This window comes from Stegostoma tigrinum, chromosome 5 (assembly GCF_030684315.1).
Source record: "Stegostoma tigrinum isolate sSteTig4 chromosome 5, sSteTig4.hap1, whole genome shotgun sequence".
NCBI lineage: Eukaryota > Metazoa > Chordata > Chondrichthyes > Orectolobiformes > Stegostomatidae > Stegostoma > Stegostoma tigrinum.
This window is the reverse complement of record NC_081358.1, coordinates 89852822-89875723: the sequence shown is the minus strand read 5'-3', so window position 1 is coordinate 89875723 and position 22902 is coordinate 89852822. Positions and strand designations below refer to the sequence as shown.

The 22902-nt window shown below is 39.5% G+C and overlaps 1 protein-coding gene across 6 annotated transcripts in view; it reads left to right on the top strand.

The window, feature by feature from the left end:
* triqk (triple QxxK/R motif containing) overlaps positions 1 to 22507 on the top strand; it is a 94168-nt gene extending 71661 nt beyond the window's left edge. For 2 of the 6 annotated variants that reach the window (XM_059646130.1, XM_048529681.2), the window contains 2 exons: positions 3128 to 3213; positions 20835 to 22507. In XM_059646130.1, the coding sequence (XP_059502113.1) occupies positions 3128 to 3213; positions 20835 to 20957 (209 nt within the window). In that variant the 3' untranslated portion in view covers positions 20958 to 22507. Of the gene's footprint in view, positions 1 to 3127; positions 3214 to 9776; positions 10241 to 20834 lie in introns of those variants that run through there. The other 4 variants (XM_059646128.1, XM_059646129.1, XM_059646127.1 and 1 more) reach the window with 3 other exon arrangements.
* Positions 22508 to 22902: the final 395 nt, after the last annotated feature.

The following is a 22902-nucleotide window of genomic DNA, read 5'->3' as shown; positions in this document are numbered from 1 at the left end:
TAACTAGCTGGACCAGAACTTGTTGCCCGTCTGTATTGTGTGCACCAGTCTCTTGGCAATTCAGTTTGCTTTACTTCATTCAGAGGATATGGTCTTCTCTGGCAGATTATCCCAAATTGCCATGGTGGTAGTGAACTGCCTTCTTGAACTACCACAGTCCAATTGGAGTAGGCACACACAAACAAACCCCATTTGGCCAGATCCTCCAAGATTTTGATACAGTCACACTGAAGGAACTGCAATATATTTCCAGTTGGTTTGGTAGCCAACTTGAAGAGGAACTTACAGGTGGTGGTGTTCCCGTTATATGCTTCCCTTGTTCTTCTAGATGGTAGTGGTTGTGGGTTGGAAGAAGCATTTTAATGAGCCTTGGTGACTTTCTCTGGAGCACCATATTATTGATACGCAATGAGTTTACTGTGCATTGCCGATAGAGGAAGTAAACATTTGGGGATGTCGTGTCAATCAAGCAGGCTTTTTTGTCCATGAAGCATTAGGTTTCTTGTGTGTTGTAGAGCTTGACTCAATGAGGCAAGTGGGAGTATTCCATTGATCTCCCTGCCCTGTAAGGATGGACAGGTTTTGGGGAGTCAGGATGTAAGCTACCTGTTGCAGAATTGTTACCCTCTAACCTCATAGCATTCATATGGCTACACAGTTCAGTTTCTGGTCAGTTGTTTTCCCCAGGATATTGATAGTGGGGGATTCAGGAATCGTAGTGCCATTGATGTTAAGGGTTGATGGCGAGGCCTTGCCCTATTTGGACATGGCTGCTTGAGTATCTAAAGAGCCATGAATGGTGCTGAACATTGTGCAACCATCGGCAAACGCCCCCACTTCTGGCCTTTATAATTGCTTTTACAATTAATATTTTTGTTTTAATTTTGTGGATTGGAAACTTTGAAAGGCCTACTGGCAACTCATTGTTAGATAAATCCTAAATCTGAACACACGATATTTTAGTGTTAGCAATCCTTTAACGAGACAGGTTATGCAAGCGATATCCCATAAGTCAAAAGTTCCTGCTCCTTTAAGTACACAGGAACCACTTATGCTTAATGAGGTAGATTACACAGTCTCCACAATTGTAATACGAGCTCAACAAATGTGATACAGTCCAGTCAAGTAGCCTGAAGACAAGACTGTGCTTATGGTTCACAGGATCACCTCACCTCCCTGCACTTAATGGTAGAGTCAGAAAGCACATGGGTAAGACTAGGGAGTTGGAAAAGACCTGGACAAAAACAAAATCATCCTCCCATCCCATAGGGACATATGGGTGTTACAGCTAGTAATAATCATTAGCAGAGGGCACCCACTTAGCATATAAACAAAATGTTGTTCCCTGCAAACATCTCAGGGATACGATCGTGATACCATTAACTATGAAAAATTTGGATATTTGTTGTGTTATTTTATCTTAGATCTGGCGCAGAAAATGTTATTTTTGTTATTTCTACATTGATTCTAGAGCGTAAGCAGTGGAGCATATCTTCAAATCTCACTACATGATATCTGATTTAAGAAATGGTGTAGTCTGTTTTAGAAACTGTGGATGTCTTCTATTTCCGTAACATTATTTTCAATGTGTTCATGAAATGTGAGCATTCCTGGCAAGACCACTATTTTCCTTTGTGATGTTGGTGGTCAGCTGTATCCTCGAACCATTGAGCTTTGCTTAGTCTAGGCAGACCTAGAGCTTTGCTAGAGAGGGAGCTTCAGGAATTTGACACAACAACAGTGAAGGAGTGACAATATGTTGGATACAAAGTGACAGAGGAGGCCTGCAGGTGACAGTGTCTCCCTAAATTTGTTGAATTCATTCTTCTGTGTGGTAATTCAGCATTCATTGCTAAAGGAATAAAAGTAGAGAAGTGTTGTTGCAACTGTGCAAGGCAATAGTGACCCAGCACCTGGAGTATTGCATACAATTTTGTTCACCTTACTTGCGGAGGAATGTAGTTGCTTTGGATGCAGTTCAAAGGAGATTCAGTAGATTAATTTCAAAGATGGGGGTTTGTCTTATGGAGAGACACTGAGCAGTTTAGTTTGATAATCACTAGAGTTTAGAAGACTGAGAGGTCTAATTGTGGTACATGAGATGCTAAAGTAGGTTGACAAAATAGACATATGTTGGGCAATCTGGAACAAGAGTTCATGGTTTAGGATAAGGAGTTGCAAATTTAAAACAGAAATGAAAAGAAATCACTTCTATTAAGGGCTGTGAATCTGTAGAGTTCACTATCTCAAGAGTGTGGTCCATGCTAGGACATTAAGTAAATTTAACAGGGAGATAGACAGCCTTTGGATTAATAATAGTTGAAGGGTAATGGAGAGTGTGCAGGGAAGTTGAGTTGAGGCTGAGATTAAATCAGTCATTGTCAAATAAATGGCAGAGCAGGCTTGAAGACTGAATTGCCAACTGCTACTCCCAGTTCTTATGTTTTAAAACCGGGCAATAGGGCTGATCCCTCATTACAGAGATGACCGCTAGTGGTTTATTTTAAGAGTCACCGCCCCCAAGGTGAGAGGAGAAATTGAGAACAAGACTCCTCATGGTAATCTCTGCTGGTGCAGGAATTTAAACCATATTGTTTTCATTACTCTGCATTTGCAAACTCGCCTTCCAGCCAACTCAGCTAACCGACACATGGCATGGAAAGCATACTTGCAGGACTTCTGGCCATTTGCTCATTGCATCTTGTAGATGTCACATGCTGCTGCTGCAGTTCACCAACAGTTGAGGGAGTGAATGTCTTAGGTGGTGGTAGAGGTGCTGGTGATGTGGGCTGTTTTCTCCTGGAAGGTTTTGAACTCTTGAATATTATTGGAACTGAAACCATTGGGACAAGCAAAGACTACTCGATAATACTCACTTGGGGATATTGGACAAGCTTTGAAAAGTCAATCTAAAATAAAACAAATTGAAATTTTTTTTGGAATCTAGTGCGCAAATATAATCAAGGTATAATTTATTAGATGAGTATAAGATTATGTAAGTTTAATATATAATATTCTGTATAATCTGCTTTTAATTTAACAATGTTTTCTGTAATATCAAAGAGATTTAAAATGCTTTTCATATGGAAATAACACATTTTACTTACAATTGTTTCATTACCCTCAGGAAAACAAGATTATAAGAAGACAAAATCAGTTTTAAGAGCAACAAGATTGAAAGCAGAAGCCAAGAAAACAGCACCAGGAATAAGGGTGTGTGTTGTGGTTTGATAACCTTCATTAAATTTCAGTGGCTGTCTCTTTTCCCTCAAGATAAATGCACTGAATATTGATTATTTCTCTGAGATATTATTTGTGACATTTCAAAATCTATGTAAAATGTTAGAAACTAAATATTTATGCAGTACATTACTTAATACTGGAAATTATTATAAGCCTTCAATGGTCTGTTTAAAAAAAATCAAATTTCTTTGACTTTATTCTGTGGGATTTTAGTTCTAAATATTATACAAAACTTCAGGTAGTGCCTTATTCACCTTCTGCGTCTGTTGATTAAGCTATTTGATTAGTATTTTCCAGTTTATTGCATAGCACTTACTGATTTTAATTTGAATTCTTAATCCTCACTTTTCATATTCCTGTGTGATTAATATCCAAAAATAAGCTACTATAGATGTAAGGCTTTGCTCCCATTGTGATTCCAACTTTAATTTAGCATCCTCGTGGCTGAATAAATGCATACCTGAACCAAGTATAATTCTGATAAGAGCATGATGCCTTTAAATTTCTGAGGATGTTCAATAAAGTGTCACACAAAGTTTTATGCAGATTAGGGTCTGTGGGATTCAGAGCAATATTTGAGTGACCTGAAGATTGGGTAATAGAGAAAAAATGGAGAGTAGGAGAAAGTGAACTTCGGTTGTGACAGCAGCTTGCCATTAATGGTGGATCAATGTTTGGGCCTCAGCAATTTACAATTTATATCAGTGATTCAGATGAGGGGATTGGGGATAAGAAATATTTGTAAGCTGTGAAGAGGGCTCATGAGGCTGTTTTAATCACTTGCTCATGTAAACATGATCAGCATGGACACGTTTGGGCTGAAGGGCCTGTTTCCATGCTCTATTACTCTATGATTCTTTGATATGAATGTGGACGTTGATAGCAGGGACAGCATTTAATGATCATCAGGCTTTGATACACGCTTTTCCTAGCTCTCTTAGTTAACAGAGGCAAGTTTAGAAGATGCTGTTGAGAATCTTGGAGATTTGCTGTAGTGCATCTTCAGAATTGAAATACTACTTACTTCTGGGGCTTTGTGTACAATTAGCAGGTGCTTTGTCCTCTATGGTGCCAATCTCCTTGAGAACTGAGCCCGAGCTTCTTAACTTTTGCCTTGTACATGTTGGATAGGTATTGGGGTGATAGGAGATGATTTATATGCCACAGAATTTCAAGCCCCCGACCAATTCTAGTAGCCACAGCATTTATAGGATTGGTCCAAATTAGTTTCTGCTCTAGGGTAACTTCAGGATTTTAGTAGTGGGGATTCAGTGACGGTGATGCCATTGAATTTCAAGAGACAATAGCTCATTATTGCTGAAGTTCTTACTTCTTGCTGAAGTTGGACATTGCCTGGCATTTGTGGCATAAACGTTGTTTATGACTTGTCAACCCAAGCCTCATTTTTGTTTAGGTCATAGTGTTTTACAGCACGGAAGCAGACCTTTCAGTCCAACTCATCTGCCCCAACCAGGAATCCCAAACTGATCTAGTCCCACTTGCCAGCACTTGGCCCATATCCCTCTAAACCCTTCTTATGTATATACCAATCCAAATGCCTTTTACATGTAATTGCATCTGCCTCCAGCATTTCCTCTATCAGTTTGTTACATATACACACCTCTCTGTGTGAAAAAGTTACTCCTCAGGTCCTTTTTATATCTTTCCGTTCTCATCTTAAACCCATGCACTCTGGTTTCGTACTCCTCGTTGTAGGAAACAGACCTTGGCTATTCACCCTTTCCATGCACCTGATGATTTTATAAACAGCTATAAGGCCACTCGTCAGCCTCCGACGCTCCAGGGAAAATAGTCTCAGCCTATTCAGCCTCTTCCTGTAGCTCAAACCCTTCAACCCTGGCAACAGCCTTGTAAATCCTTTTTGTAACGTCTCAAGTTTCATAACACCCTTCCTTTGGAAGAGTGACAAGAGTTGGACGTGGTACTCTAAAAGTGGCTTCACAGTGTCCTATAACAACTCCAGTACTTAGTGTTCTGTCAAATAAAGAAAGCATGCCAAACACCTTCACCACCCTGTCTACCTCAAATCCACTTTTAAGGAACTGTGAACCTGCACCTCTGGGTCTCTTTGTTCTCAACTCCCTACCATTCACTTTATAAGTCCTACCCCGGTTTGCCTGATCAAAATACAATTCACATTTGTCTACATTAAACTCCATCCGCCGTTCCTCGGTCCACTGGCTGTTCTGATCAAGGTCCTGTTGTACTCTGAGATAACCTTGCTCACTGCACATTAAAACACCTACTTTGGTCTCATCTGCAAACTGACTAATACCTCTTATATTCACATTCAAATCATTTATATAAATAATGAAAAGCAGTGAACCCAGCTCCGATCCTTGTGACAGACCACTGGCCATAGGTCTCTATTCTGAAAAATAGCCCTCTACCACCACCTTCTGTCTCCTACCTTCAAACCAGTTTGTGTCTAATTGGTCAGCTTTCCTGGATCCCATGTGATGTAACCTTACTAACCAATCTACCATGTGGAAACAAGTTGATCATTTTGCTGAAATCCATTTAGACAACGTCTACCACTCTGCCTTTATCAATCTTCTTTGTCACCTCTTCAACAAATTCAGTCAAAGTAATAGTTTCCCACACAGAAAGCCAAGTTAACTATCCTTAATCAGCCCTTGCCTTTCTAAATGCATATAAATCCTGTCCCTCAGAATCCTCTCCAACAGCTTATCCACCACTGATGTCAGGCTTAGCAGTGTATAGCTCCCTGGCTTTTCCTTACAGCCTTTCTTAAATAATGGCTCTCCATTAGCCAACCTCCAATCTCTCAGTGCCTCACCTATGACTGTTGATGACACAACTATCTCAGCAACGGGCCAAGCAATCATTTCCCTAGTTTCTCACAGAGTTCTGGGAAACACATGATCAGGTCTTGGGGATCTGTCTACTTTTGTGTGTTTTAGGACTTGCAGCATCTTTTCTTCTGTAATATTAACTCTTCTTAAAAAATCACTATATAATTCCCCAAGTGTCCTAGCTTTCACGTCTTTCTCCATGGCAAGTACTGACACAAAATATTCATTTTGTATTTCATCCATCTCCTGTGTATCCATTCTTAGACAGCCACATTGGTATTTAACAGGCCCTATTATTTCCCCAGTTATTCTTTTGCCATAATGTAGTTACAAAATCTGTTTGGATTCTTCTTAACTGTATTTGCTAAAGCTATGCCATGTCCTGTTTTTGCCCCCTGATTTACCTCTTAAGAATGCTCCTACTGTCATTATACTCCTCTCAAGATTCACTCCATTCCAGCTGTCTGAACCTAACATATGCTAGCGAGTTTTGAGAAGATTTGTATCCACATCCCTAACATATACCTCCTTTTTCTTGACCAGAGTATCAAATTCTCTAGTCATCCTGCATTCCCTACGATTACCAGCCATGTCCTTCACACCAGCAAGAACATACTGTCTCTGAAATCTCGTTATCTCATTTTTAAAGGTCTCCCACTTTCCAACCCTTTACCTGTGAATAGCCTCTCTCGATCAACTTTTGCAAGTTCCTGTTTAATACAGTCAAAATTACTCTTACTCCAGTTTAGAACATTAATTTTAAGTTCAGATCGATTCTTTTCCATAGCTGTTGTAAAACTAGTAGAATTATGAACATTTGCCCCAAGGTGCTTCCCTACTGACAACTCAGTCACTTGTCTGTCTTATTTCCTGACAGAAGGTCACATCGTCCTCCTTCTCTAGTAGGTACATCCACATGTTGAATAAGAATTGTTTCTTGCACTCACTTAACAAATTTCTCCCCATCCAAGCCCTTAACATTATGACAATCCCAGTTTATTCTTGGAACGTTAAAGTTTTTTACCATTACAATCCTTTTCAATTTCCAACTGCCGACTAGAGGGCCTATAATTCAATTCCATCAAGGTGATCGTTCCATTCTAATTTCTCAGTCCCATCCGTATAACTTCATTGGATGATCTCCCAAGAATATCCTCCCTATGTATAGCCGTAATGTTATCCCTAACCAAACTCCTCTTCCTCTCTTGCCTCTTTTTCTGTCCTTTCTTTTGCATCTATACCGCAAAGCATTAAATTGCCAGTTGTGTCCATCCCCGAGCCACATTTCTGTAATAGCCATGATATCCTAGTCCCATGTTCCCAACTATGTCCTAAGTTCATCTGCCCTACTTGTCACATCTCTTGCATGGAAGTAAGTGCAGTTTAATCTACCATTCTTGGCTGATTCTGTACCAACTTCTTGTATGCCTTGACTGTTTGATTTGCTCCCCTTATCTACTGTACCAGCCTCAGCTTTATCTCATGCCTCACTATTCACTCCCACCACCCTGACCCCCCGGCCCCCCCATTAGTTTAAAGCTTCCTGAGTAACACTAGCAAATCTTCCCACAAGGATATCGGTCCCTTCCAATTCAGGTGAAACCTGTCCCTCTTCTGCAGGTCATCTCTATGCCTGATGAGATCCCAGTGGTCAAAAAATATGAATCCTGTCCCCTATACCAGCTCCTCAGCCATGCATTAATCTGCTTTATCCTGCTATTACTACTGTCACCAGCGCATGGCGTCAGTAGTAGTCTAGATATTGCTACTCTGGAGGGTCTAATTTTTAACTTCCTGCCTGGCTTCCTACATTGTGTCAGCGGAATCACATCTCTTTCCCTACTTAGGTCATTGGTACCAACATGCGCCACAAACTGCTAGTCACTCTCCCCTTTCAGAAGATTCTGCACCCTTTTATGCACAGTCCAAAGATGTGCAGGCTAGGTGGATCGGTCATGCTAAATTGCCCATAGTGTTCAGGGGTGTGTGGGTTATAGGGGGCTGGGTCAGGGTGGGATGCTCCAAGGGAGGGATGTGGACTTGTTGGGCCGAAGAGCCTGTTTCCATACTGTAGGGAATCTAATCTAATCTATCCAGGACACCCTTGACCTTGGCACCATGACAGCCACAGAATTATCATAGAATCGTAGAATCCCTACAGTGTGGAAACAGGCCCTTTGGCCCAACAAGTCCACACCGAACCTCAAACCCTCACACCCAGACCCATTCCCCTGTAACCCACCTAATCTACGCATCCCTGAACACTATGGGCAATTTAGCATGGCCAATCCACCTAACCTGCACATCTTTGGACTGTGGGGGAAACCGGAGAACCTGGCGGAAGCCCGCGCAGGCATGGGGAGAATGACCAAACTCCACACAGACAGGCGCCCGAAGGCGGAATCGAACCCAGGTTGCTGGTGCTGTGAGGTAGCAGTGCTGATTTCCTTGTTGCAATTGATCACTTGAAACATGAAATACACCTCATTATAGTCGGGTCAGTCATGGTACCAGAAACCTAGCTGTCATTGCTATAATGCCCTATTGCTGTTTATGCTTCAATATCTACATGGTGCTAAACATAGTCCAATTGTCTGACTTCATAATGGAGGGAAGGTCGTTGATGAAGCAGATGAAGATTGTTGGGCCTAGGGCACTCCGTTAAGGAACTCCTGCTGAGATGTCCTGGAGCTGAGATGACTGACCCCAACCACCGCAACCATCTTCCTTTGAGCTAAGTACAACTCCATTCTGAGGAGAGCATTCCCCCTGCTTCCACTGATTCTAATTTTTCTAGGCTACCTTGATACCATGACTATTTAGTTTAACTTTATTATGATTTGACAAGGAATGATGAAGAATTCCTGCTGATGTCCGAAGTAATTTCCTATTATGAACTGTCCATTTTTAGGGACCAAGTGGCAGAATTTCAACTGTACCTGGTGAGCACATCAGCAGTTCATTCTAGAATTTGCCTGAAAAATTATGGCATTTATCTAATGATTCACCATGTCAGAGTTACACCTGGATAGAAAGTTGAACACCCAGCACTCGGAACTTAATTCCACTTGCTTATTTGACAGGGGTTGGTTATTGTAAGTGGACAAATTCATAGACCAAGACAATGTTTTGGGCACCCAGGTTCAAATTCCACCATGGCAGGTAGGAGGATTTGAATTCAATAAAAATCTGGAATTCAGAGACTAATGGTGACCATGAAATCTTTTGTCAGTTGTTGGAAAATCCCATCTAGTTCACTAACGTCTTTTAGCAAATGAAGCTGCTGTCTTTACCTGATCTAACCTACATGTGACTCACAGCAATATGGTTGACTCTTAACTGCCCTCTGGGCAATTAGAGATCGACAGTAAATGCTGGCCAGTGTTACCTTTTTCTAGTGAATGAATAATAAAGACGTTGTTTACCAATTGTGCATTTTTTTGAGATAAAACTATAAGCCAGAGCTCAAACAGAGTGTTATGATCTCAGTTATGAGAATTGCTGGACAAAGTAGATTGGGAATGGTAGATTGTAATCTAAAAAATAGAACGTGTGGAAGAACCAATGGAAAAAAAAATAAGCAGCTGGACTCCTGAATAAATAATGATGACCTGGTAAGATAATGATTCTAAACCATGCACTTGTGATGTACAACTTAATGTTCAGTGTTAATATGCCGTAATTATCGGTTAACAGGCAAACTACGGTCAAAACTACATAGACAACACTTCAAATGGCCAGTGTGATCAGAACGGATCTAAACCAGATGGTAATAATGATATGAGTCATCAAATCTCCTTAAAACTCTTTCTCTTTGGCGAGGGAATCCTATCTTCACTTTTGAAGATCTCTCTTTGGAATGCCATCAAAGCCACTTCAATTTGGATTGCCTCAATGATTGATGACATCTTGGTAGTTCAGTCTTTTTTCCTGTGATTGTGTTCCCCAGGAATGATCCCATGCATCTCATTCAGTTTCTCAATTTCAGTTTTTATCAAACAATTTGCCAGTGATATTTCTCTAAGCTCCAATCTTGCTCAGCTGCATCAAGTAAATACTTCCTGTGGGCTTCCTTCACCCCACAGTTGTCTACACTGAACTAGCAATGGCTCCCAGAACATCTTTTAGCCTTAACCTTTGTGGCATGGAGTCATCATTTCCTGTGACTTCTTCTGAACCCCAGCAGCTCACAACAATATTTGCAGTCTGGAGCTACTATGCCTGCTTTAGCATTGACCCAGCTCAAGAATAAAATAACTTCTGTCCCAACAAACACAAGTATAAGTTGAAAAAGGAGTAGCTTCATTCACCTCCATGATGCATTGCCTGCTCTGAGCTTACCTTAACCCAATCTTAGACTTAATATTGCATTTACTAATTTTGCTTTGATCTGATGAAGTAAACAGCTTTTCAGAGTTCATCGAATGCTCTTAACTAATTTAGTTGTACTCCCAGAATAATCTTTCTGGACTGTCATGACTGCAGGCAGTGTTGACACTACATCTCCAGCTCAGCAAGCCCAGCTGCTGTTCCTTATCCTACCTGTCAACCTCTTAAAGTTCTTAAAACTTAAATGATCTAGTGAAACACATGAACTGGACAATGTCAACAAAAGAATCTAATCGACTAGATCGTTGGTAAATATTAAATGTTACAGCAGGAAATTCTTCAGATAAGGAAAGCACATCATCACAAGGGAAAAGTTGTCACTTTGGTAAACATGCTAAATTTCTTATGCTACAAGTTCAGCTTCTGGTAGAAAATGTTTCAGATCAAGGAACTTGGATTCACATTTTGATCAAAGACAATGCAGCCAGAGGCTGTGATAAATTCCTTTGGACCGGCGCTTTATCTAAAATTTTCTTTTGTGCTTAGCTGAAGCTTTAATGTTCTCTTTAGGGCTATAGAGCCTGCAAGATGCATGTGGTGATAAATGCATATCTTACCAATGATAAAGAGTTATGGAAAAAAATCACAATCCTACCACATCCTAATGAATGGTGGAGAAGAGGTTCTGGTTCGGAATCAGTAGTTTGCTGATTTTTAGGTGGTTGAAATCACCCCCATATTCCTGGTTCTGAAACTGGACTTACTTAGGAAATGTGAAATGAAGAAGACAGTAAACACGTATTTCGGGGCAATTATTTACTAAATACAAAAGGTATTACAAGAAATAAAGGCAAATACAAAAAACAGTAAAATTGACACTATCAATTATACAGAGGGCGGTACACTAATAAATCAAATGCAGGTTAAACACTATTAGAACTAAACAGCAGGTTTTGTCCACAGAAACTTTTATCTGACTTCGTACCCTTGGGGTTCCCTGCACCATAACCACTGACCTTTCGCTCCCTGCTAGCTATGTTGGATACTTTGGGGTCTCGAGAATATAAGCACACCACTGGGGAGAAACATGGTTTCAAAGTACAGCTGGCTGTTCCTGCTTGCTTAAACCCGGTGCTGCGATAAAGTCTGCAGAGAGTGTAGGGCTTCAGCCTGGATTGAGTCTGCTGATGCGGTAGGATGCAGAGAGGATTTATTGGGTGAGTATTCGGTCTTCCTTGCCTTGTGGTGGTTTTTGCGATCTAGTTTTCACCTCAGGGTGTGTCTGAGGCCTTGTGGTGTCGGTCCGGTCAATGGTTTTTAGAGGTTGTCGGTTGTCAGATCTGCAGGTCATCGTCAGTTGCTGTCAGTTCCCTGGTACAGAACAAGTGGGCGTCAGCAGGTTTCAGGATTGCTGTTGGGGCCCCTCTTCTGGAGGTAGCTGTGCAGAAAGTTGTTGGGGAGAATCACACCTTGGGATCCCTCTACTGGAGATGGCTATGGGGATCACTTTCAGGGCAGTAGCTCTTTCAGATCCTTCTCCAGGTGATAGCTGTGGGGCTAGCTCTCAGGGCGAATCACTCTCTTAAGTAAGGTCGAGGCTTGCCTTATACTAATTGCAGGCTTCTTATCTTTGTGCCAAATCTGTGCTTGTCATTGTGTTACTAGTGTTCCCTTTGAGGCAATTGGCTTCCAGATAGTTAAGTGTAGGTACGAAGTATTTTGATGAAATGGAATGTCCAGTATCTCTGTGCATAAATATTGATTGAAGTTGAATGTCTTGGTATCTGTATAGGCTCCATAATGTCTGTGTTGTTTCAGTCTGCAGTGTTAGATCTGGTTAATTGTTCTTTGAGAGTAGAGGCGTGAATTGTATTTTTGAGCAGAATGATGGTTCCAGGCAGCCATCTCTATGTCTGTGTATTTTTCCCAGAGCCCTCAGCCCAGCTGCCTTTTTTTAAAATTCCTAAATGTTTTTTTTGAGAAGTCCAGGGTTTTGGTTCAGTATTTCAGAATGTGGGGATTTTTTCTCAATCCTATGGTGGTTAAATTTTGATGTTATAGAAACAGTCTTTAAAGTCGATAAAAGCAGCAACCGAGGTATAATGCAGAGTTTTATACGATAATGCTTGCACAAAAATTCATTACCATCCACACTGATGTTCTTGTCATCTTGCCACCTAAGAAAACATTAGGTATTATTGTTTACATGAGGTCAATAATGATCTGTGAAAGCCTCCCCAGAAGGAAAGGCAAGAATGCTGGTATGACTATGCTAATGCTGCTTGGGATACCAATGGTTATTTCAGACAGTCCTGCTGTCCACTGGCCTCACCAGATGGAGCTTGCAGTTGTGTGTCACTTGTTTATTACATCCTGTTAAGATTAGTAGCTGTGTGGCCAGATGGGTCTGTGAGCACAGCTGTGGATACAGGAAAATAAATGGAAGCTCTCTTTCACAATCTTAGCCTCTTGAGATGTACAAATGTTGCGATTAGAACAGAAAAAGCCTCTTAAACTGTCTGCAGATGTTTTTGTTATGGATAAACTGTCCATAAACATTCTAATAGATAAAAGTTGCTTGTATGAATGATTTTAACAGGTAAATTTTTGGTGATGCTGCAAGACAAAAACCAGTTTCAACTTGTAATTACTAAAATTTCTTGTAATTATTTTCCAGTAATCCGCTGCTTACTCTCTTCCATAGCCAAAATTCCTCTGCTTACGTGATAACTTAGTCCAGGCCGGAGTTTTGTTTTGATAGCCATCTGTGCCAGTTCCAAATCAGCCAGTATATGCTTTCTTCTGCAACTTCTTTTGGAGCTAGGCCCCTGCCCCTCACAACTTCACAGAGTCACAGAGGTGTTACAGTGCACAAGAAGCCATTTGACGTGTTGTACCGGAAGCTGCTCATCTAATGAACGCCATTAGCTAGTCGCCAATCTCCTGGACCCTTGCATGTTTTTTTATCCAAATAATCATCCAGTGCCCTCTTGAATGCCTCAAAATTGAGGGGTATTCCACTGTCCTGAAGAGCTGCAGTGAGTTGCACAATTAACAACAGGCTAAATTTTCCCAGAGATTGCACACCTCTTCAAATATTTGTCACAGACATGATTCACACTCATCGGGTACAAGGTTAGATTCCTTTGTTGCCCTGACACCGGTGCTGCCTGAAGGCTGCAAATGTTATGGGCCATATTTCCCAGCTGTCTAAGGCACAGCTCACATAGAATCCGTCAGCATGGGCATTCTGCTCGTATGCTGGATGTGTGAAGAGAGGTCCTATCACAATGTCAGTCAGCCACTCCAGCTAATTTCCTAAATGTTTCAGAAAATCCGTTGTACAAATGGACTGAAATGCTGTGCAATCACTCTCTGCTGAACTGGGGTTCAGCAGCATGAGGTACTGTTCCCTCAACCGCCCTTGCTAATGTTATTTAAATGACCAGCGACTCAGTTTGTAGATAAGATGTTTTTGACTTATTTCTGCTGTTACATGTTAATGGAGACACTCTCTGGCTGCAGTTTTTGTGGTGAGTTGCAGCATACATTCAGAAACCTTGGGGGAATTGGTGACTGAACTCTGCATGAGAAAATGAGAGATGTGCTTACAGTACCTCTCCATCTACAACGTCACCAAGAAATGGAACAGAAGCTGCAGAGAGGGGAAGAGCTGAAAAAATAGAGAAGTAGGGCTCTGCAAGTCTCCTTCTTCCCTCCATGAGTTTTTAAAAGGCACTTCTCTTACTTTGACTTACCCTGTTGCTGTCATATAAGGATAAGGACAGTACTTCCACTAGATGTAAAAGTCATAGCTACTCACTAGAAGGGATTGGTTCTATGTTCTGAAATATTCTTTTTGCATATTAGAATCAGACTAATCTATGCTCCTCAATTGTGGCAACATCAATGCATCAAAAATATCAGTTTCGACTGTTAACCAGCATTCTCCTCCCTACCAACCTCATTGACTCCTCATCTGTGTCCCCTGCTGCAGAACTCCTCTACAACCTCACTCTCCGGTATGCTGATGGACAGACATCCTTTCTTTTCTATCCTAACTGTAGCTCACTTGTGCCTGGTGACTCACCATATGCAAATCCTGATTCACACTAACCTCCAAAGTCCATGCAGTGACAGCAGCTGAGCTGCTGACTCTGGATATCAAGTAATGATGCTTCTCCATCAGAAGTCTGTGCAGCCTGTGTCTTCTCTCTGGGGCTCCTATGACTGCAGTACCTGACAACTTGCTTTCTAATACTTGAAAACTATCAGAAGGGGAAGGTTGGGGTATGAAGCCAAGATCCAGAGTCACACAGTTCTGCAGCTTGTACTTCATGTGAGATAGCATAATGAGGTTAGAAGTGAGAGTTGAGAAGGGATAAAAGACAGTAATATAGCATCATTCGGAATATCAAATGCGACTAGCTCAGCTGCAGCCAGCCTTATAATAAAAGAACATTATCTACTTTTTAGAGCTCAGGGATGAAGGCATGCTTGCTCCCTGTTAGTTCTTTGCTGCATTGTTGTATTTTGTGTCACTTTGACCTGCAAGACAGAAAGCAAAACATCAGTGTTCGTGTGAGCAGTGTATTTGGATGATGTGCCTGTTGTAGTTGAATAGCTGGAGGTATTTGGGGGCATCAAAGGGTAAGTTAGTATCTGGCATTATTGGAAGAATTGAGAGAGTAAAGTAGATCACCTGAATATTAGAGTTGAATCCTTAGTGTTTGGCAGTGTAGATGAGTTTAGTGGTGCATGAAATGTCCTTTGAAAGTGCATTTGTTAACCCTCATGAAGTAATTAAACTTCTTTCAAAACTACAGCCGGATCCTTTAAACTCCAGGAGTTGACCTCTTCCCATCCCTTCAGAGAGTGGTCCTTTCTTGTAGAGGCAAGGCATCTCTCATCCTATTCACCTCCATGACTGTTCATTTCCATGACTAAGGCATCCAGCATCATATTAGTGAACTGCAGCCGTCTCTCTACCCTTGTTGTCCGTTCTCGTTTTCTCCAGTTAAGGTTATAACAGTTAGTTGCAGCTCTTTGATTCATTGTAGTTTACAGAGTTCCTTTAGAAGTTGGAGGTGAGCTGGAGTATTGGCTTGCCTCATGTGTTCATAGGTCACCTGTTGTGTGTACCAGTAGTCAGCAGCAGGGTTGCACTGAACAGCTAGCAAAAATCATAGAGATAAAGAAACAGAAAAAGTATGTCTGCTCCTTGCAGACAGGACAAGCTGGGACAGATTGCAATTTGTAACCCTTGCCTGAAGTCAGGCCTTGAGTTTCTGAAGTTCCAGAAGAACTGTTTCTGTTCTGGTGTCAGCAGGAGAGGACATTTTATTTGGGTCATGCCTGCAGACATTTATTTTACTGTTTCTCTTGTTGACATTTCTCACTTCATCTCCATCCCTAGAACTGCAGTAATTTGCTGAAGTGTTCCACATTTATTAATATGTTTAATGCAATTCTTTGGTGTTAGTAGTTTCAGAATTCTAGAAATCTGTTCTTCAGGGATGGAAATTCAAATGTTTGTCAAATGAGCTTGTTAAAGATCATTGTCGGGCTGCCAGTCAGCATCAGTGTGTTGAAACTCCCGGACTGCTGTTGGAAAAGAAACTAACAACGTATCCAGTATCACTGGAGATACAGAACAGTAACAAAATGACAACGGACTTTCAAAACAAAGTCAATTTCAAAACTGTGAACAGCAAACAGAAAAAAAAGGATAGAACTGCAGATTAATCATCCACTTTGGTTCTGGTAAGATCATATTTTATACACATACCAAATGAATTTATTTCAACCTCTGGATACAGATACCATTGGTGGATTAGCTGGCTAAATATATTTTCAAATAATTTTCATATTTTTGTCATCTTAAGTTTAGATTGAAAATATTGATAAGTCTAATATAAATTGTTTCAAAAATTTTATGGCTGGATTGTTAAAATCCATAAATTAATATTTTTTTCAGTTTATTCCTCCACATCCAACCCACGGATGCCGAGAGGAGAGACACCATTGTGATGTTTGCAAAGGAGAATGAATAGGACTGCGGCAGAGGAGTGAAAGCCTTGGAAAGATTGCCAGAACCAACATCTAAGGAGAAGAGAAGAGACTGGCAGATGCCTTCAAAGCAGGAAATCAATAAGGTCATCTTTGGAAGAACAGATGACTGAGCTGTAAAACACAGACCATATACAGCAATCAGGAATGCAATCCCAAACTGCTTTCTTCTCTCTAAGAGATAGAGATGGCAGTGTTCCCAGTTTTAAAGACACTGAGTACTTGCACATTACCATACAGTCTGTTTAACTTCAGCTGTACAGTAGCCCTTTCTATTACAAGTGTTACAATGAGCCAAACATGTTTGCTCAATAATTAGTTTGTTGAACTGAGTTAGCAAGGCAGTTATTTCTAGATCAAAAGAAGATTCTAAATTGGAATCTGACAGCAGAACAGTAGGGCAGCACGGTGGCTCAGTGTTTAGCGCTACTGCCTCACAGTCCTAGGAACCCAGGTTAAATTCCAACCTCAGATGACTGTTTGTGTGGAGTTTCCACATTCTCCCCACGTCTGCTTGGGTTTCCATCGGATGCTGTGGTTTCCTCCCACTATACATAGATGTGCAGCTTAGGTGAATTGGTCATGCTAAATTGCTCATAGTGTCCAGGGATGTCTAGGTTAGGTGCATTAGCCATGGGAAACACAGGATAACTGGGGTAGGTTAGGGGGGATGGGTCTGAGTGGCGTGCTATTTGGTGGGTTGGTGTGGACTTGTTGGGCTAAATAGCCTGTTTCCACACTGTAGGGATTGTATGATACCACTCCAGGAAAGTGCAAAGGATGTACTATACTATCAGTAGTGTTTCAGGTGGAAGACTAAGTTGATATCATTTGCCTCTTCAAGATATTTAAAGATTCCATCTCATTCTCAAACCAAACATTAACTACCACTTTGTTGGTTGTGGAATGCCGATATACATGTCGTGTTTACCAACATAACAGTCACTGCTTTCTAGAGAAAATTAATTGCATGAAGCATTTCGACATAATAAAGAACATTGTAAATTTGTTTGTCAGTATATATTGTAATGTTTGCTGTGTGCCATGTTTCTGCAAAATTAATGAATGATTGCAAGAAAACTTTATTATACATGGACTAACCTCATCGCCTGAATAAGCAACCAGCGGCCTATTGGGAGGTCCAAAGCGTCTTCGTTTCTGGCTTCACTTGATTGACGGAGATGACAAATAGATGCTCTGCTGCAGTTTGCTGGTTCTGAGAGATATAGTGATTGCTTCTTTCCCATGCTGAATCAACTGGCAGATAAGAACATGTTGAGGGAGCAAAGAAAGCCTGGAAAGTGATCCTCAAGCAAGCATGGGTTCAGGAGGAACATTTAAGATTAAATTGAATGAATCCCGCACCCATCTTTAAATTCCTTGCAGTAGCTCCTTTAAGGAGTTCTGATTTGGTCGTTCAATAATTTGTTGAAATGGAGACAGTTAATTTTCCATACTTGTCCTTAAAAACAAAACAATTATTGGTGACACCTTAATATTGGTATTGGACTGATTTTGATCCAAGAGTAGACCCCTAAATTTTATCATGGTTCAATTAAGAATCAGTAAGCTTTTACTCAAAGTCAAAGTAGTTTGGAAATCCGAGCTCCTTGCTGATCAGATAATGTGACAAGATTCCATGAGTTTAAATAATCAGATATAAAATTTATGTCACCAATTCAAAAAAGTATAAACAAATATGGGTTACTTACAGTTAAAAGCCAGGGAAATTAGAATGGGGAGCAAAGAAATGGCAGAAGAATTGAACACATACTTTGATTCTGTCTTCAATAAAGAGGGCACAAATAAGCTCCCAGAAATGTAAGGGAACCTAGGATCTGCTGACCTATAGTTCTAGATTCTCCCAGAAGAAGAAACATTTATTTGCATACACTCTATTAAGACCCTTCAGTTCATAAATATTTTGATAATCACCTTTTCCTCTTCTACACTTCAGTGATGCAAGCCCCGTCAGCCTAACTTTTCCTCATAAGCCAACCCACCTGCTCCAAGTGTTAACTGTTGTGTAAGCTTTCTCCTTATTGCTTCAATGCATTTAGATCTTTCTTTAAATAAGGATCAGTATTACACACAGAACTCCAGATTAGCATTCCTGCTAATTTCTTAGGTCCATGCATGGCACTGACTTCCAGAAGTTGATGTCAGGACTGCACTAGACCCTTATAGCGATTGCAGCTCTGGTGCTCTGGATGTGCACCAATGCTCTATGTAACTGAAGTATGACCTCCCTCTTTTTATATTCACTTCTCTTGCAATAATGTTCTAAGAGCTTTCCTAATTGCTTACTGTACCAGTACACCATTTTTGTGATTCTTGAAACAAGCGAACACAGATCCATCCTCATCTCAGAGCTCTACAGTCTCTCACTATTTAAGTAATATATTTTTTTTTATTCGTCCTTCCATATGGGACAATTCTACACCTTCCCATGTTATATTCCACTTGTAACAGTTTCACATTTTGGTAGATATTTGCCCATACATTCAACCGATTTGTCCCTTCTCCCATTTTCACCTCCTAATCCAACTCAGAAATAAGACAATGTTAACTACCACAACAGTGTGGCAGATACAATATTAATTAGGAGCAAAAACACGTGCACATATTCATACAGGAGCTACAAAGTCCTTTGCCATGAATCTATTACAGTTTTTGTGATACTATTTTTTATGTTTGGTTTCTAACACAATTTTATGCAAATTAATTGTCTTGATGTTTATGTCACTGGAAAGACTAGCCTTTAATACCAATCCAGAATTGCTCTCAACAAATGTTAGTGGATGGTGTAGCTAAGTAAAATTTTAAGCAAAACAATTTGATACAGCTGGGTATTTGCAACTTCAACACAGGGGGCTGTTCAGAATCATTCATATTGGTGTGAAGCTGAAGCCGCATACAGACCACACCTGGCAAAATTGGCAGATTTGTTTCTGTGAAGAATATCAATGAAGATTATTTTTTAAACAGCTAGATAGTTAATATTTACTTTTTTTAAAAGCTGAATTAATGTTCATGATTACCATGGTGGGTGTTGATTTTGTGTTGATTTTGTGTTTCATTAACTAATCCATGAACATAACTACTACTGCTCTACTCCTGTGGGATTTTCCAGTTGCGTGGACACACATGGTGCTTTTTCTCTGAGGCTGGTTTTAAGAAAAAACACAGTTTAACAAAGGAAAAGTATTTATTCTGTTACTATCATTTTTAATCCAACATTATTTACATATTGAATTCCTTAATTGTATTAGAATTTATATGATGGAAAATTAGTTGAAATATTGTAATTAAAACAAATTTGTGGTAGATGCATAGATAGCAGAAACCGCAGATGCTGGAGAATCTGAGGTAACAAGGTGTAGAGCTGGATGTGAAATGAAGAAGGGTCTAGGCCTGAAACGTCAGCTTTTCTTCTCCCCTGATGCTGCTTGGCCTGCTGTGTTCATCCAGCTCTACATTTTGTTATCTCTTATAATAGATGCATATTTAGATAATAAAAAGTACGTGTAAAACGGCAGGAGTTACTGAATATTTATTCATATCCGACGTTTCATGTTTTCCATTGCAGCATATTACTTTTCTCATTTATTCACATAGTCCTGTTTAGCTCCTTATAATTGTCATAGTTCGTATTCAAGTTCACTAGTTCTGTTAGGGGGCTGTTTAATATTAACAGGATGAGAATAGTTTACTATGAGTAATGTTTTATTGTCAGCAATTTGCATGCAGTTATTTATTCCAGATATTATTTTTGCAAGTGAAGAGTATGTTTGCTTACTATATACTTTTAATTGTTAGCAAGACCTGATTTGCTTCAGAAAAAGATTAATTGCCTTATTTTCAAATGTATAGGACACAGTAAGAATGTTAGACAAGTTGCATAAAATTGTATTATCTTATGAATTGAATGAACAAAACTCAACTTTTGGGACCAAATATCAGAATTGCACCATTGATGGAAATATGTCCGCATATTGCCGACATAACAGGCCAATAGTTAAAGTTCCCTGCTCCTGAAAATCATGTTGTTAACTTCATAAGCAAATAAGAGTTTTGTAAATTAGATGTTTATTTTTCCACTTTGTTCTAACAATTGTTTTCAGAATGACCGTATAGATATGCACAAAGTTCTTTTTAGTGGGTGTGTTTTTGAGTAAGTAGTCTGGCACAAATAGATAAGTATAAACAGTTTAATTCTTCCTATCTGAAAATAAAATACATTTCTGTTTGTTTCTCAAACATGTGTTTTAAGCGAATGTAGATATAAAATAATGCATAGAGAACTGTAACTATTTTCTTATGTTTTTCCAATATTAACAATTATTTTCTTTTTAGGATGTGGCGCTCATTGTTGCAGCTATATTGATTTTACTTGTGGCAATCTATGGTTTCTTTTACCTGAAACTCACCACAGAAGTAGACCTTGACCTGGAACCGGATGAAAATTCAGAAATGTAACAGATGTTCTCCTTTTGGGAAGCATTGACAACCACTCAAATGGAATTTGCTGAAATATTTTGGACCATGAGGAGACTGATGTGACTTTTTACCATGTACTTGCTAAGAATTCCAAAACATGAACAATTTTACATGAATTTCACATGACGTTGTTCATGAGATCATAGGGTCTGTACAGCTCACAAGTCTGCATCTTAAAGTAAGACATATTTAAGTGGTAATTCTTCTTTGAAAATTCAGTTTAATAATACAATTGAGTATTTCAACTATGTGGGCCAGAAATGTTCCACATTGAATCTGTAATGAATGCTAACTTACATTTTACAACTGTTTCTTTGCTGCAATTGGCCACACCCCTTTCAGTTAGGACAGACCATCTTACCTCTTCTTGTAGGTGAAAGTTCGTATGTGGGTACTGCGTAAGGATGTGGTTCATCTTGGTTATAAGAATGACTTGAATAACTTGCCAAGGGCCCCAGTCCTGGCTCACAAGTGGCTCTGGAATTAATGGGGTTCCAGGGTCCCAGCTGTACTCCATAAAATCAAGGATGGACTCCGGCGGTTTACCCCACTGTTTTTTAACATTCAGGGGGGCGTTAATTGCCTTGAGGCAAGATTACCTCCCCTAAGTGTGTTGAGAATTCCTCCTTTGAGAGCTCCCAAACAATCAAAAGTTGGCAAAACTATGATGTGATAAGGACAGGCAGATAGGCCGTGGGATTCACAGCACTCACAGTATCTTATAGAACCCTCTGAATTTCAAATATACACAGCTCAAAAAAACAACACTTGAAGAATAAGCACTTGAACAATGTATTAAAAATTAACAAATGACTAGAGTTTTAGAACATCATTGCGTGTGGAACAGGAGAGATGCAAATTTGTAGAAAAAGAAGAAAATTATATTTGTAAATTGATTGAATCAAATATACCATGGATCCAATTTGTAAATGATATTTTGTTAAAAATGAAACCACACCACCTACCAGACAACTGTACAAGAATCAATAAAAATACAATAACGGTATCAGCATGAGAATGGACAAGTGAGAACAAATACCATCAACAATATAGGAATCAGTGATCGTGCTAGCAACTCAGTAAGTAATTTAGGTTTAAAATGGGGAAGCAAGCAATGATTCTGGGAATTCTTTTAAATTAATAGACTGGACTGGAATGTTTAGTGGTATAGTGCCAAAATTATCACACATGAAACCCTCTTCTCAACACTGAGATTAATTGTAATTGTACATAGACATAGATACATGTTGAAAGAGTAGCATTACAACAAATCAGTAAGTTGTAGCATAGCTGAAGCATTGTATTATTTACATGGAAAATATTTTTCTATATTTTTATTCTCTTTAAACAAATGTGTTTTTAACTTTTTTCCTAAACTTAATATCTTGACAATTGATAAAAATAATATGGTCATAAGTTAGCAAATGTATTTCTGTGTATGTTTTGCAGCATTACTGTCATGTACTTTAAGCAAATTATATGGAAGTATTTCTTGTATTTGTTACTATTGTATGTGCATGTGTTCTATTAAGGTGATTAAAAAGTATTATAAAGCTAAATACGTTTTGCCCAATGCACATTTGTGTGTAACAAAAATTGTGCATCACTCAATTATCTTTCATATACAAGCAGCAACAATCTATGGCAACCTACATAAGTCAAATAGAAAATTATCTTTCAGTTACTAATTTCTTATTTTACTCTCGTTTAGTTATTTCTAACTGTGTAATGGTATTTTATATCTGATTTTACGTTCCAAAATATATATAACTGGTTGATTACTTGTATTGCCCAAGAGACTTAGCAAAAATAAAAATTCATGGAATTGGAACGAATTAGATGTGGGGAGAAGTTGTTTAGGAAGTAGGAAACGGAGATTGCAGTCAATGAGTATGTACTCCAATTGGCTGCCTGTGATCAGTGG